General features: G+C 44.7%; 2 protein-coding genes across 5 annotated transcripts in view; both read right to left on the bottom strand.

The window, feature by feature from the left end:
- Positions 1-13,749, bottom strand: part of Cycd (cyclin D) — a 76,824-nt gene extending 63,075 nt beyond the window's left edge. The window contains exon 1 of one of the 4 annotated variants that reach the window (XM_076826049.1): positions 13,660-13,749. Coding sequence is in view for 3 of the 4 variants with exons in the window: in XM_076826048.1 (XP_076682163.1) it covers positions 1,078-1,275 (198 nt within the window). In the remaining variant the exon portion in view is untranslated. Of the gene's footprint in view, positions 1-1,077; positions 2,435-13,659 lie in introns of those variants that run through there. The other 3 variants (XM_076826048.1, XM_076826046.1, XM_076826047.1) reach the window with 3 other exon arrangements.
- Positions 13,750-14,504: 755 nt separating this feature from the next.
- Positions 14,505-16,993, bottom strand: part of Pasha (microprocessor complex subunit partner of drosha) — a 180,805-nt gene continuing 178,316 nt past the window's right edge. Inside the window, exon 7 of the transcript XR_013087006.1 lies at positions 14,505-14,592. The gene's annotated coding sequence lies outside the window, so the exon portion shown is untranslated. The remainder of the gene's footprint in view (positions 14,593-16,993) is intronic.

Below are 16,993 nucleotides of genomic sequence, written 5' to 3'. Positions count from 1 at the left end.
GCCTGTGCACGACTCGAGAGTCTGTCGGCGCAACGCCTCGTCAGCGATCCGTCGAGGGGTTAGAACCGCGAGAACGGCAGATAAGCGAGAGGGAACGTTTTAAAAGATACCGCACGACGCTGAGTTATAAACCATAAACGGCGGGGGATTGTTCCCTGCGCGATGATACACTGCAACTTGGCGCACTCGCTGGTTAAATCGACCTTGATGGATCCAATAATTCCTGTTAAGTCGCGAGCGATTAGGAATGCAGAGGGCGATACTAGAAACTGGCTCGGACAATGGCCCTGCTCTACGTGAAATTAGATAAACGTTGGTAGAGAGGTCTTTCTACAATTGTCCTTTCATTGGAATCGCATATATTTTTCAAAGGCGACACGTGGGTGTCGAGAATTAAATACTTGATGAAAAGTGACTATTTCTGAAAAAAGTCGTACGTCTTTCTTGAATCGCACTGCTATTTTATTTTGCGAGGCATCTGACAGAAATCTACTAAAAAAAATGGTTTCGAACTCACGATCCTATACCTTGGCCATCTTGTTCCTGGGATTTCAACCCCCCTCGCCTCCCCCACGAGAATGTTTAAAGGGCGAAGCGCACTTGCAAGCATTTCTATCGACCCGTAACTCGAACGAATTGAAACGAACTTTTAGAGCATGGCTGCTAAGCAGCTTAGAACGTCACAAAAAAAAACAACGTGGAAGGTCATGGCTGCGCCTTGCGAACACTCTCCGCAGTACTCCTCAAACACGAAATATTCACACTGCGAGCTACGAGCGCGCAGAACAGCGAAGAGACGAATCCTTCCGAAAGAAAGCACAGGTGTCATTTAAGGAGCAATGTAATAGCGTGTTACAGGTGCCTCATTCAACGCACAAACTCTCCAACCACCGCCGAGAATTTCCTTCCACCGAGCCGTTGGTCCGTGGTCCGCCTAGAAAGAACAGCGAGGGAAATAGCGTCGCGGACGATTCCGAGTGGCCAGCGACTGGGGACCCCCGGGCTGAGAGTACAGCGGAAATGGGAGAATTTGGGGAAATTTCAAGGGCGACACGTGGACCGGAAATGGTCGCTCACCTCCAACATCCACTCCGCGACGATCTTGCGCATGAGCGGCGAGATGTCCCTCTGCACGCACTCGAAGTAGGAGCTGCTTGGTGCGTATCTCTCCTCGGTTTTAAGGAGATTCTGCAGCACACGGTCGTCGCCGAGGAGGGCCGGGTCGGCATAGGCTCTGCATTCCGTCTCGGTGGTCTCGCAGCAAAGCAGATCCATGTTCCCCGTGGCTGGCGTGCTTCTTCCTTTCTTCCTCTTGCTTCTAACCTCTCCTCAGCGGCCTCCTCCGCTCGGTCCGGCTTCTGGCAGCCTCGTGGGACGGCCAGGGAAGAGACGAGTCCGGGCGGCTAGCACGACGTAGCAGCCGGTCTCGTTCGCGATTTCCTCGCGGCCGTTTTTCCGTCCCCTCTGGTGCCTTCTCGTTCCTCGCCCCGTCGTCGTCGCCGTCGTGGCCGCCGTCGTCGTCGTCGCGGTCGCACTTTATTCACGTGCCACGTTGCCAAACCGTTTTTCGCCGGCGCGGCCAGACAGAGCATGCACGAATCGATCGTAAAGATACGGGGGGCCCAGGCGAGACTGGCTCGCACTAAATCCGCGGGGGGAAGACGCCTCGCCCGCGTTTACGGAGACACTTCTCTCGGCACACTTCACAAAATAATGACCGCGGGTTACACAGAGGGGGGGGGGGGGAGGGCCGTGCACCTATCTGTACGTGTGCGCGATGTACGGGCACGTGTATAGGTGTGTAACGCGTCGAGGGACCTTGGTTTCGGCCGATGACTCCGAATAAATATCACTCACCTATAGATATGTACGTCGGTGCTCGCGAAAACACCGTACGACGCGCACGAGACAGAAAAGAAACGGCAGACGTGTCAACGGTGGGTCTGGTCCTTTTTTTTTCTTCTTCGTCTCCCCCCCCTATCGATGCACACAACAACACACTTTCCTTCCCCGGTTCCTCGTTGGGTGCCGTCGTTTCGTTTCCTTCCTCTCGGTCCTGTTCCCCCTCTCTCCCTCCTCGGCCGGTTCACTCGAGCCTCGTTTACTAAACACTATATCGAATAAATACGAAGGGAGCTCGTCTCCGTGCGACACGAGTGCGAAGGATTACAATAAATAAGCGTAAATTCGGGTTCGGGTGCCGTTCCGTTAGCCAGCGTCCGCGGCACGGTATAGAGGTTGCGGTAGGTTGTCGGAGTACGCGCCGAGGAAAACCGTTTCCCTTCTCGGGCGAGTCGGCTGCGTTCACGGGTCGATTTAAATGTCCTGGCGGATACGGGGCCCACAGTCTCGCTCACTTACTCACGATCCGACACTGGCGACTTACCAGGTCAGAATGCCAGATCCTCCTGCCACGCCGGTTCGCTCGCCCCGTAGGGGTAGTAGGTGCGTCCCCACTGCCGCGGCGCCACGCTGTCACGTGACCAACGATCGATCCCTACCACCGGGGCGCCAGCGTGTCACGTGAATCCCACCGAACCCCCACCGCCGGCACCGTGACTGGGCGCCAGTGACGGTTTCGCATCGTGTAACAGAAACCCAAAGCCTGCATGCCCGCTATAGGAGAGTACGAGGCGTATCGAACGCTCCAAATGCACGGTAAAAAGATTCCGATCGCTTCGGATAGACCGGGATCGGATAGAACATCTTCGGGATATAGATGGGGCTCGAATGTGCAGACAAGTCGTTTGTGAACAGTTCACGGTACGCGTAAACAGCGCTGCGGTGGCTGAGCTGTTCAGACATATACAGAGGAGTTGGGAGGGACGTGGCTGTAGCCTGTAGCTAGTTCTGTCAGTAATTGTCTTTTAGTTAATGATGGAGCAAAATTCATGGGCTTCCTGTGATTTATGATACCTTCTTTAGGTATGTACGAAGTAAGATAAGAATTCTTTACGATTCTCTTGCAGGAGGAAAGTTGGAGCTTTAGGAAGGTTAGGTTGCAAAACAGTCTTACGACTGAACCTCGGCTGTGCGCATTTTTCTCTCTCTTTCTTTCTATATTCGTGTATTTGTAATTTTGTGTGTTAAAGATGCTTAATAATCGTAATAGCTTGGAGGGGCTAATATATGGAATTTGTACATACTGAATTCCGAAATCTTTACTTTACTTCTGTACTACTTTCAGTGTGTCGTGTGAGCCGCAATTTGGTAAAAGGATAGCTCGAGAGTGCATCACGAGCCTCTATTTTGACACACATAAAGTGTTGAAATTCCAATAGTCGATTACGTTCACGATCCTCAAAGGATCAAGTCTTCTCGAGGATCGTCGCCACATTGCCACGTCGAGCGTCCAACAGCGTGGCGTAGGGTGCCATTTCCAGACTATCCGACGTTGGCCCGAGAGAGTTCGGAGAAGTACGGACCTTTTCGTTTCCATTCGTTCATGGGCGACATCGAGCTACTCCGCGAGTCCTCCTTTGTCCTTTAACCCCGTACAACTGTAAACTGCCTCCGTCCCAACGCAGACCGTACACATCGGTGTCGTTTGCCTCTCTAAGAATCTCTGCCATTTTCAAAATGCTCCATCGCCAGAGCAGAGTCGTGCGTCCACGCCTCTTCCCCCGCTCAGCCGCGGAACTCGTGGAGCGTGTACATATAGGGAAAGTAAGGGCCACTTCCGGTGGATAATTTCAACGGTCCCCGGAGAAAGAAACGGCCCGTGTAGGAGTGGGAATGTCCTTCGTCCACGAAACTTGCGGCTTCTCGCCTCGTTTGCGATTGCTACAAGCATTCTACTACGGCGTCGACGTACGCGCGTGCAACTTACGCGACCGGATGTTGCCCGCGCGTACCAGACGACGCCGTAACGACCGAACAATAAGTGGTGCGCGATGGAGTACCACGGCCGAGTAAGTAGGAACGATCTCGAGTAGCACGGGGATGGAGGTGTTCTGTGAAAAACGGGCGACCGGATATTTGGCTATTCGGCTGGTAATAGATCGGCGGCCGGATGCAGCAAGTGACGTTGCGTTCGCGTGACCAAGGGTGGCCCAGCCGCGACCTAAGGCCCAAATACATCCCTCGCTTCTGAGGATACAGAAGAACGTTTCTTCGAAGTGTAATGTTACGTAATAATAAGGAAAGAGGAACAAAGGCAACGATATATGAGGTAACATTGTAATTACCACTAGTAGTAAGGGAACTGATAATCATGACAGTAATTACAGCAATGGAAGTAGCAGTGGTAATACCAGAATCAATGACAATGCTATTATTGTAATGGTTGTAGTCATGGTCATAGTCACAGTGACAGCGTCAAGAAATTAGTGATCAAGTGTCAATCGTGGTACATACCATCAGTGGCGGATTTAACAGGGCGGCCGATGGACAGTTGCCACCTGGGCCCCTGCCTAGAACACCCCAGGGCCCCATCCTTAAAAAAAAAATGATTTTATCGAAAATATATTTTTTCTGTATTATTACACTGAGCCAGTTTTCAGTAAACTGCCGTTTAATTTTCCCCAAAGATGGGCCCCTGCTCAGAAGGGCCCCCTAAGGCCCTGTCTTAAAAAAAATTATGATTTTATCCAAACACTATATTTGTTTCTTTACTTTTCTGTACACTTACCCCTTTTTAGTAAACTACCTCCTCATTTTCCCGAAGAATGGGCCCCTCAGAACGTTTGCCACCTGGGCCTTTTTTCTTACATCCGTCAAGATAAAGTCGCGACCTACGAAAATGGAAATCTTCACTAACAGTGTTAATGATAGTGCTAATAGTAAAACTGTTAACGATAGTGCTAATAGAAATAACAATATCGAATGTAATGACATTGTTGAGAATTGTAAAGAAATCAGCGAAAACAAATAATCGAGATTTTATATAAAGCATATAGCCAGGCTGCCTTGTTAATTTATTGTACTTGCAGTTTCGTGCGTTGCAGTCAAATTGAACACAGTCCAGCGAGCCCCGGTTAACCGAAAGCATTAACAATTCTTTCTTCACTTTCAGCGCTGATCGTATCAATGGAAATTTAAAATTCAAATCGGTGTACGCGGCTACATTCATTAACTTTTCGCGGCTTCCCTCGTTATTAGTTCACCTTAATTAGGCTTTACTGTTATTTTTAGCGCGCACGTAGTATTCCACGTCCGTAAGTCTCAAGAAACTCGGAGCTTTAAAAAATCAGCTTTTAAAACGATGAATGAGGCGTTGCTCCTTTTCTGTACATAGTAGCGTCAAATAAATGCAAAAGCGTCACTCACGACCATTTCACACGAGGATGCACTTACATAATTCAAACACTATCTAAATTTTTAATATCCAAAATATTCCCATCTCTCTTAAACTCATTAACCCTCGCCTAACAATTATAGGGTCTACGTGTCCCTTACAGTGCCGTCTTATCGTTTTCGGGGGCCCTGAGGCGAGCTCCATATAGGGCCCCATAAATTATTCTAAATTAAACAAAGTCCAAAATACCGCGCTAACACGCGAAGTGAATAAGTATTAATACAATTAAATAAATAAGATTAAACGTGGGTGCATTCCACGAGGAAAGGGCCCCATTTTTAAATCTAAATTTTGGTGTATCTATTCGTTATTTTCTTTTCATCACAGTTGGAGGGCCCATTTCCAATTATTTTCTAACTTTTAGAACCCTATTTTTTTAAGTTTCCAATTTTTCAAGGCCCCCCGAACTCCGGGGCCTTGAGGCGCCTGCCTGTTTCGCCTCTATGTTAAGACAGCACTGGTCCCTTGTTACCAGAATTTAATATAAACTTTACTCCAAATATGTGTGAATGATCTTATGGGATAAGACGGGCCCCACATCCCACGTGCAGTCAAGCCATCCGTCGTCCAAGGGTTAAACTAGGTATGCTGCGCGCTGGGGCTTTGCGCATACCGTTCAGTCGACTACAGATTAGTTGTCGTAAGTGGTACGGTTTACATGGCAGTCGATAAATACGGTGCTCGATTCGACTAAACGAGATTAGGCATACGTTGTTCCTAAATCCACCTCTAAAGTTATGCCCACATGTTACAAAACACTCTCTAAAAATTGGACATTGTCCTCTGAGAATGGATTCACAAACACGACCCAACGGGGCTGCAACAAAGTGGCCGACGAGCCGTTGCATCACGTGGTCGTCGAAGATTTATGCTCACTGGTAAAAGCCTGGCGAATTATCCTCGCCTCTGGCAGGTTTAAATGGCCCCGACCTGGCTCTATACGCACTCTCGCAGCGTTATATAGTATTTAATTCCACTAGAGCATGAATGTTCCGGCCGGTGATTACCCATCTTTTACGATACGCCTTCCAACTTTTTCCCCTTCGAACTTGGGCCGCAGACTTTGCTTTGGCTGCCTGAATCCTGCACGCTGAGACCTTGAATTTTCGAGTCCAAGTTTGTGAAACTGCGAGCCCTCTTCTGACGGGATGTTTAGGCTGGGACTTATTTGAGGCTTTTGGGTGGAAACTGAGAGTTCAATTCTAGGAGTTGTGTCTTTACTTTTCAGCTTCAAGTATTCCTAGGCGAGTAGAAAATTCTTCTAAAGAAGGGAGGACCTCCAAAGGCTCCCCCTTCGAACTAACGAAGTGCGTCCCACTTATTTCTGGTAAATAAGCCATTTGTAGTCGTGAACTCAGTGTCTATTGCTGGCCGAGTCGGCATCTGTAACCGTGCTTGCTGGCTGTTTATCAGCGCGTAATGCGGTCTGATAAGCCTTCGTGGCATTTACATTTACGCGGTGGATGCGGGTGGACGGGGTTTTAAAAAAAGGGCAATCAAAATTCACGGAATTCCTATTCTGCGGGGCCTTGTGCCTTCCTATGTACCTACGATCCTAATATTTTGGAAATGTAATGCATGCTCCCTTACAAATCAAATTTGCGGGAAAAGAAGGATAGAGCTTTTCGAGTATAAATTTTTAAGCAGCATTTTCTAATCAGTCACCTTTCCTTGTTACAATAATAGAAACTTCTATGTATTCCTCTAGTGGTTAGAATTTTTATTTCCCTCTTTCCTAAATCACGTGCCTCGCAAAGCGGAACAGCAGAATTACTCGAGTGCAACCGCGCTGCGTCTGACGACGCTCATCGCGATGCAATCGCGTCCCATAAGCCACATAATCAGTCACGCGGCTGGTAACAATCGAGCTTCAATTTGTATCGATTATCCGAAAGTAGTTTCTTACGTTTGCAAAATAATAAATCGCAGTTTCCTTGAGACACGATTGGATGTATTCGAACCGATCTCTTTGTGCGGCACAGCGATAACTGACTCGAGGTGAAGTGTTGCCATTAAAAAGGTCCTCGACTTGTTTCTGGATCTGCGAATAAAGAACGAATATAATCAGTATCATTACTCCACGTGGAAAATAAATTACATTAAAGTAAGCTTCCACCTAAGATAATAACTATTCCCCGTGGAATAATAAAGATGAATTTCGACCGAACAATACACCGTGGCGAAAGAAGATTCCTCTTCCGATTCCAAGCGTTGCAACTCCACGTGATTCGCTTTCGAACTTACTTTCGTTCGAAAATAGAGGAAAATATGGCGAAGTGTTGGAACAATTATATCAGGAATTATTGCACTGAAGCGAAACAAATTTGGCAAAGAAGGAACGAGCTGTATAGATAAATGTCTCGCAAAGTACCATTTTAATTGGACTATTTTCTGCAGGGTTTTGGCACGGATAAAATAATGACCCGCTTGGTGATAAATAATATGACTGTTTATTGGGATGTGGACGTGGCTCGCTCGATCGCTCTCTTCAGACTCACTGCCTGGGCTCCAACGGCTCGTCGCTAGAAAGGTCGCGCATCGCGACCGTTTGTTTTGACGCGCTACGTTTTCTGGAACTCGCTGCGACGCGTTCCGCTCGCCACGTTTTCCAAAAAATTCATTTACCCACCCTGCTAATAAATAAGCGTCAACTTCAACGAGAACAGATTTGTCAGCTTTCATCCCTTCAGGTTATAAAACCTTGACCTCCCCTAGAATTTCTGTGCCTTCGAAACGACTCGCTAAACTGCGTCAAGATCGATGGACGCGAGATGGACTTTCCGCGTGGCCTGGCAAACAGAAAATGCCAGCGTGGATCTGAAAGTAGCTGCTAGCTGGTCAGAGCGTAGGAGTGACTTCGACGGACCAACGTCTCCATTGTGACAGCAAGATCATCCAAACAAACTGAACTGCCGCTCGGGGCTAATTAGTGTTTAACTAGCGAAATAATCTTTTTTCCTGCCCGTTCACGCCCCTCGCCGCTGCGCCACGTCCCTGTGGGCTTATTGAGGAAGCACTGCTCCTCTTCGGCACGCCTACCGAGGATTCCTTCCACGCGGGGCAGAGCGAGCGGAAGAAAATTTGCGGGCGATGGAATTAATAATATCAATGGAAGAATTTTAAGTAATTGTCGCAGAAAGCTCTGATGGAAGCAAGACTATGAAGCCTTTTATCAATTTAATTATTCACTCGACTTAAGTTCCATTTTCTTGGCACATCAACTTTGTGATTTCAAATATCAATCGAGAAATTTAAATTCCTCTATGGTGCTCCACGTGTCGAGGAGCCTAGGGGCCATTTTCCTCGTAGATACTGCAACCGGACCAAGCTATGCGCAAGCCTGCACAGAGTTGAAGTCCAGCTGAAGTCGTCGCGGGGTTAAAGTTTCCAAAATCCAAATTCGTACCGCTCCGATCTCGATCGAATCTACCCCGAAACAAGCAGACCAGGAAACAGGTGCCGAACAGAACGCGAGCGCGTTTATCGGCGGACCATCGTGCTCGCGAGTTCCCTTTCAGTTCGCTGGAAGGATCGTCGGAGATATCCGTTAAGGTAAGAGTGGCATTCCATTCCCTCGGGCAACATTCCCTGGTGCGCGAGCTTGTCCCGATTAGTTGGGAACAAAATCCAGGCGAGGTCTTTATAAAAATTCCGAAAAGAACTCCCCCAAAGAAGCTATCTCGGCCGTGCATCGAGCCAGCACCCATCATCGATAGGGAGGGACCAAGGCGCAGATGCCGGGAAGCCTGTAACAGCCAGTGCTTCGACTTTGGGATAATTTAAATCGATGCTTGTCTTTCTCTAATAAATGTTCAATTGGCTTCGTTGGAGTTGATATGAATTTCTTTGACGTTTGGTGGTTAATTGTTGGAGTTGCAACGTTGAATTCGGGGAGGGGGAGTGATTCACAGAGTTTTGAATGTGTTTTACTGAAATTTTACTAAGATTGAAATTTTGATGGAAATTTAGAAAAGTTACTGGTTTGGAATGAAATTTTTCAAAGACGCAAGCAACTGTTTTCTACTCACGACTGAGCATTTACTGCGGATTGATCTGATAAATTCTGAATTTAAATCGATAAGGTGGTTCAGTTAAAGAGTTCAAGCGAACATTTGCCTGCGCCAAAGGAAAAAACAGTATACTCGCTCTTTGCACTTGATAGTGTTCACTGATAACGACGGACCCTCGACAGTAATATAGATGTTTGATGAAATTGTTGCAAAATCTTCAATTATTGGAGGAGAAAAAGTCAGAACTGGGGCAGGGGATATCAGTGAATGGAGAGATAAATTGTAGTAGTCGTGCGCAACTATGTTATCTGAGGATGATAGCCAATTTTGAGTAAATAATATCAATGTAGCTGATACTTAAAATATTACAGAATTCACGCTTGCGAGTGATAGTGTGTCGTTAAATCATATTACGTAATATTTAGTCTACCAATTACCGAAAAAACTCCTGCCACGTAATTTTCTTAAATTCTCGAAGGTTTCTTCAGTTTTAGTAACTGCAATCGAGGACAGCACTGCCCTACTTAATTAAAATGTCCTACCTAGCATTCTTCCATTTTTTAAGAAATCTTGAAATATTTGAATTTACACACGTCTTTTACCTTTTAAGTAAAGATAGAAAACCCTGCGTGCTTCGTAAAGATCTAGAAACAGTTTAATTTATTTATTTTTTTTTACAAGGACGGCGCAAAGAAAATGGTAAAACTTCAATTTTCTCGGGTATTTTGAAATACTAGATAGGCCATTTTTATTAAGAAAGCAAAGATACAACATGGATATCGCCATTCCACTAATATTCCAAATTAACAAAGTAGTTATTACCTACGCTATGAAATTTCTTTTTACATTTATACCTCGCTGACTAAAACCCAAAGTATCCAAGAACTCTGGAAACGATTCATCTCACCAATCCCTATACTTTACACGGAAAATGAAATGAACAGGACTCGAGCCTTTTTTGGGCCCTAGGCGAACTTGCCACATTGGGCCCTTTATTTATACCACATTTATTTGAGTCTTTTTATTACCTTACTTTGAATTCTTATTGGTAGCTTAAAATATTTATAGTTCAACTTGTAATATTTAATTCACAACATTATTTTAAAAAATGCCCAGAATGAAATTACCATTTTGCGCCCATTGTCAAGTTTAGGTCCCAGGACGAGCAGGGCCTACAAAAGAGTACCAATAAAACCAAAAAGAAGCCCTCAATTTCATTATCACGATACTCAAAATTCCAGTAATGCCCATTGACGGTCCCACGCATAAAATACTCCATTTTTCACAGCAAATATCTCGCAAAAATATATTTTGACAGACTATAGGGCTTTGATATCCTACGGACACCATCAAACAGTTTGTAAACTCTAAGGGCCTGGATGCATTACAGTGGATATTTCAAAATATTATTTTGGGCCCACCATTTTGGGCCTACGGGTCTCTGCACCGAGTATAAAAAACCACATCCGACGATTTGCGTCGTCAAAGTTATCCCCACAACACTTAAATCTCGGGCAGTTCGCTGCGTCAGCCCGAACTGTACCCCTATCCAGCAAACAGCGGCAGTATCGTCTTGGGCCCACATTATTTGGCTCATCTGCCTCTAAATGGGCGTGCTCGATAAGTCCGATGCCTGCAGCCCTGACCGTATGATTTATACGCCGCTGCATAATGTGTCGCATCCTTCGATCAGCCTTCCGATTGCATAAGTGACTGCGGGGTTAGCGTCGCGACTGTCGAGAGCCTCGACGTGGCGCCAGGCCAGCCGCCATTGTGCGGCCCGTGTAATACGTAAACACGTGGCTGTAACTTCGTGAAAGCTGGAGGATGTTTGCTCTCTGCCGCTAAGTCGTTTCTGGGCTCGTCGCGATGCTCAAGGCGAAAACGGCGCGCAGAAACGCGCGATCGCCGCTTCGGCTCGCGGGGGCAATAATTGATGACCCCGGGGGGCCTTACGACGGCCGCCATGTTGAAGCGCGGACGGGGGTATCTTAATTCGAACCTCGGCGGATTTTTGCCAGCTAACCCGCGCGCTTGGATGATTGGAGGACGCGGACGGCTCTGAGGCTTCGACAGTCGCGATGATTACTGTGGCGAGCGTGTAGATACTCCTTCGTTTCTTCTCTCTCATCCGGGATCCCTCGGGGTAGGTGCGCGAATGATAATTGATGATTGGAGGAGGCGGAGGGTTTTTTCTGTGGTTCGATGGATTCGGCCAGGTGGAGCTGAGGATCTGTAGGTCCCAATTTGGGACGTCCTTCTTGATGAACGATGGATGCTGGTGGTTCTGATGGCTCGGTGCAGGGGAATGTGGAGCTTTGTGGATTGGAAGCGGGAGCTTTTTCGGTGGACGCGTTGTGAGTAATGATGGGAGGATGAAAATTGTTTTGTTGGGCTTGGTACAGGTAGTAGGGGAAAATGGCCCTTTCTGGTAACTAGTTTAGGGGTTTTCTTTCGGCATTCTCGATGTGAGTAATGACGGGAAGATGAGAATTGTTTGGATGGCTCGATTCATTGCTAAGTAGTCACTAATTTGGGGATTTTCTTTGGGTGTTTGGATGACGTTTGGAATCCTTTGCTTTCTGTTGGAACTCGATCGGAAAAATTGGACTCTCTCAACAGTCTCCACCTTGACAAACCTAGGTTAACATGGAAATGCGGGGAAGCTACTTACTTCGAATCGAACGTTATCTTACATTCAATAAGCTCAGGTCTCGCTTAAGATTAAACTAAAAGGGAGGAGATAACGTATTTGAATCGCAGAGGGTGACAACTGCGAGTTAAGCTTCGACTGATATTATTAAATACAATAAATGCGATGACTCTAGGGGGTTAGACCACCTAAGCAAAAGTGGTCTAGAGAAAAACGTATTTAAAGTTTTCGGAATGTTTTGAGATTTGAAAAAAATTTGTATATATTATTCAAAGGTGTCTCTTCATCGAAAAAGTGTTTGTGTCACTTAGAAATAAATTCTCAAAGATGCGATATTTCTTAACCTGGCCAAGGTGGTTTACCCCTTAAGGGTTGATTTCACCCTTTCAGAGTGAATTTCTGCAGAAAAAATTGCTGCTTGCATACTCCAATATGCTCTACATTCACACGAAGTTTCAGATCAGAATTTTTGGTGTTGGGAATGTTCCCTTGTTGGGGGTAACGAATACCGAATTGCCACCGCTTGGTACCAAAGCTAATAAAAACCAAACCAGGCCACGAATTTCAAGGATGCTCAGGTGCAATCATCGACCGCTTCCAAAAGAGCAAACACCAGCCTTGAAACAATGAATCCTCAGAGCTATGCAGCGGATTAGCCTTGCTCCGCTGCCCCAATTGAACAGAGCCACCCTTCCCACTGTAATTATCGGCAAGTCCAATCGCATTACCAGGTCAATCGACGATCACAGCCCCCAAAGGTCAACCGGTGAATACCTACCGTAATAGGAATGTTTGGACACCCCGAAACGTGTGAACTGGAAACATCGCATTGTTGAACGAAATTCCGCCGCGGGGATAAGAGCAGGGGCGGCAGGACTAAAGGGATTCGAGGGTCTGGTTTCAACCTGAACGGGAAAACGGGCTTTGGGCTGATGATCCGCGCGAATACCTGAACCGTTAATGACCAAGCTGCTCTCTCGTCTACGGGGTGGAGAATCAGGACTGGGCCACGCTCGAGGAACATGTACGACTGCTATATAAAACAATCCTTTCGGGGAATTATGGAACAAATTTTTGTAGAAATCAGGCGCAGAATAAGTGGGACATTATCAGTGATCATAATACAATTTGAATTTAAGGGTGGAATTCTATTCTTTGGGCTAAAAACATAGCTAAATTGGGGATTTTTTTAAAGAAACTTTTTTTAAAGAAATTTTAGATTTTTTTTTAACGAACTAGGGATTCGAATTATCTGAAATTTGGATAATTTTTTATGCATCTTTGAGGAAGCATTTTCTTTCTTATTAATTTTTCATGACAAATATAGGAGTTATACGTGATCGACCAACGCGTCGCGCGAAATTCCTCGTCCGGTGGTGTGCATGTTGAGATATTATTATAAATATTCAAGTAAGTTATAGTATAATAATATTCCTAGTGATATGCCAACATGAAAATATTTCATATTTCCGAAGGGAAATGATCTTTCAACCTACGTTCGTTAAGATCGTAGCCTTTTGTCTCTTTTTTTCTACACCCTGTATACTTGTGTCCCGAAACCCCTAGAAACACCGAAGATTGCTTCTGCCGTCGGTTCAGCAGCCTCAAGGGTTGCTGACCGACAATAAACCGTGCAATGGGAGGCTCGTTGGCCTCCGTCCTCTTTTGGACACCATTTAACCAACGGATCTTTGACTTACCACCGAATTTACTGCAGGTCGCGGTCATGCCTCTCTCTGCCTCCTAGTTGTTTCTGATGCCTCGCGATCGCCAGAAGGAAGTGTCCTGCTGCGCGTGGCTCTACCTGGGACAGAGGATCCCACGTTAACAAGGACATCTTCGGATTTCTCAGGGTTGTTAATTTTTAGGGTGCTTCTTAGCGAGTGATTGATGAATATTCTCGGCGAGGAGTTGCTTATATATAGGCAGCTTAAGGGGAGGTTCCGGTGTAAAAATCGAATTTTTTTTTTATTTCATTTTTCGAATGTTCAACCTTTTAGGAATACGCGTTTAAAAGGATTTGTTGAAATTCGTAAAATTCCCGAAGTTATAGGCATTTGAGTAGCGGCAAATGCATAGGTAACACCCTGCCACTCGGCACTCAGGTAAAACTTTAAACGCGTTTTTCTCGAAACAGTGTTCTCAAAATCGGTGGAACCTGTATCTTCTAAAGTTATCATCCGATTCGACTGAAACTTTTTTTATTTTGAAGAATATACTTCTGGCTAGGGGGGAAACCAGTAAAAATTACAAAAATGTTATTTTTTTAGAAAATCTTGACCTTTGAAGTTTGAAATCACTTTTTCCCATATTTTTCGTCCTTTCAACGCCTTTAAAAATTATAAATTTTCAATTTTTTTAAATTTTACTGGTTTCTCCCCTAGCCAGAAATGTATTCTGCAAAATGAAAGAAGTTTCAGTCGAATCGGATAATAACTTTTGGAGATACAGGTCCCATCGGTTTGGATGAATTTTTCCACGCCTCGACTTTAACGACTCCTCAGTGCCGTCTACAATGATTAATTATAAAACAAAAAATATATTTCTATAACTTAAGACATCCTTAATACAGTGCAAAAATTCCCATTAAATTATATGTAGTGGTTGTCCTTTAATTAATTCCTAAACATCACCTATTTTGATGGGGTCTAGACCGGAACAGCCCCTTAAGGGTAGGCACGAAATATTTATAGGTCTCTAAGATTTTAGAAGAAATATATCCTCTCAGTCCACGAATCTGCATTATTTATAAAGATCGCAAGGGTTTCTATTAAGAAGTTAACATTTTATGCGAAAATTGACCCCTTAAATTCCGGCTATTTTCCGATTTTGCGTTATAACTCGCAAACTATAAGATCTGCAAATTACCAAATGATACTCCTAATTAAAAGAAGCAACTTTTGTCTTGAAACTTTTTTTCTATCTCTTACAGATTGCGAGTTACAAAATAGAATCGGAAAATAACCAGATTTTCAGCGGTCAATTACACCCCCTTAAAGTGAATTTGGGGCAGCAAACAAAAATTGCCTTTTAATCAGGAGGAAATCCTCTACATACTCATTAAGTTTCAGATTTTTTTGAATTTCCGGGTGCGGGATCTTCCCTCGTGAGCCCTTAATTTCGAATACGGGCGACTCTGTTCTGAAAAGCAGTTGGTGAATGCGGCGAGAGAAAGGGATATTAAACAACCACATCCTTTTAACGATCTACCGTAACTAAATCTATCAAATACTGCCGCGCTATCCGGGCCCGCGGCGATAACTGCATCCGCTCCCCCTCGATAAAGGAGCGCTCGATACGATGTCACAGCGGTGTTGTTTGTAAAAATTGGGGAACACCGTTGCGGCCAAGCTACAACCTAGAACAGTTTTATCGAATTCGGAATGTAATTCTTCGAAATCTTTAAGCGGTGGTCGACTACCCTCATAAGAAGGGCAAGGGGAAGCAGGGAATATCACAAAACAATGCCACTATTAAAGGAAATGCAGTATACATTTTTGGAATATCAATTTCTTTAAGACGATTTGAAAATTAGGGCAGAGGGTGGGAATAAACAAAACTGCATAATATCAAAGGGAAACTAATAAACTTTCATATTTCAAACTCTCAGTAATAATAAAAAACAAAAAGTAACTAAAACTTTGGCCTAAATGAAAAATGACAGCAAGTATCGATTTCGTTAAGGTGCAGGTAAATTGTAATACCGGGAACACCGGCGCGTGAAACAGAAGCATCGCTAAGCTTTGAAATATTCCAAATTACCCTCACCATTGGTATTTCAGATTAGCAGCATGGCATTGAAACCTAAAATTTCATGCGAGACTTTGTATTCTCGAAATTATCGCAAAACTGACACAGAACCATAGAAGAAACGTGCAAATGAGTAAATCAACTGTTTAACTCTGAAGCTTTGACATCCTTTAACCATGATTGGAACGATTGAATACTTTCTGACAAAAGTTTTGCAGATCGACGTTCTCTTATTCTGCAGATTAAGTCGAAAATGTCAACATGTCGGTTCGTCGACAAATGTCATTAGTTAACAGGTCATTAGGCCCTATTACCTGCGGCGTTAGAAATTAAATAGCGTTAGTAGTTTATTAGATGCTTCGGTATTCCAAATAACCAACAGTATTCCGAATATTATTATTATTATTATTGAAAATTAAACGGGCATTGCCCAGTAAAAAGCACAGTTACAACGACGTGATAGGATTTTCCTGACACCATAGTCTGAAGAGCTTCCAACTGAAAGAGGAACTCCTACCGGAAAAGAAGTCGACGTAGTCTACATAGGAGCTAGCGCTGAACATTAAGCGATTCATTGGATCAACTGACCCATATTTAGATTTGAATTTGCGGTACACGAAATGAGTTCCAGTAGCGCAGAACAATTAATTTCACTCTTTACGATCTTAAAAAGAAAGGTCACGTCCGTTACAGTTCTGCGCGCAGAAAGCGTTGTTATATTAAGTTCAACAAGTATCCATGCAAAATCACGATCCCAGACAGGCCTGCGAATGTGTAATTTTTATTCTGCAAACCTTAGAAACCTATGTTGCACCCCTTCCAGTTGAGTATTGTGTTTAATTGTATCTGGAGACCACGTAATGGATGCATACTCTAAATGAGTTGCATACCCAAATATACCACACTTCCTCTACGAATTATGCAAAATAAAGATAATAAAGTTCCCCATGGAGGATTTTAAATAAATTGCACAAAGCTCACTTAGCTTCTAACGAAATTTATGCTTTCCCACAGAGAGGGGAACAAGTGTTGAAACTCATGAAACGTCAATACTCATCGGTTGCCCGTTCCTCGAAACCCAATTCGACTCTGAGAGGAAAATCGGGGCTGACTCGGCGCATAAAGGAACGCATATCTTATATCTACTCGATCTATCAACTTTATCCTCGAGCGAAGAATGCAACCAGGGAACTGCTCACGCAAGCTTCACCTTCGATTCGCTGGAATCGAGAAAGGAAGGACACGACAGCGGCGTGCATTAATTAACAACAAACGATAGTCCCT

Source organism: Andrena cerasifolii, chromosome 13 (genome assembly GCF_050908995.1).
Source record: "Andrena cerasifolii isolate SP2316 chromosome 13, iyAndCera1_principal, whole genome shotgun sequence".
NCBI lineage: Eukaryota > Metazoa > Arthropoda > Insecta > Hymenoptera > Andrenidae > Andrena > Andrena cerasifolii.
The sequence above is the reverse complement of the archived record's forward strand: the minus strand, read 5'-3'. Positions and strand labels throughout refer to the sequence as shown.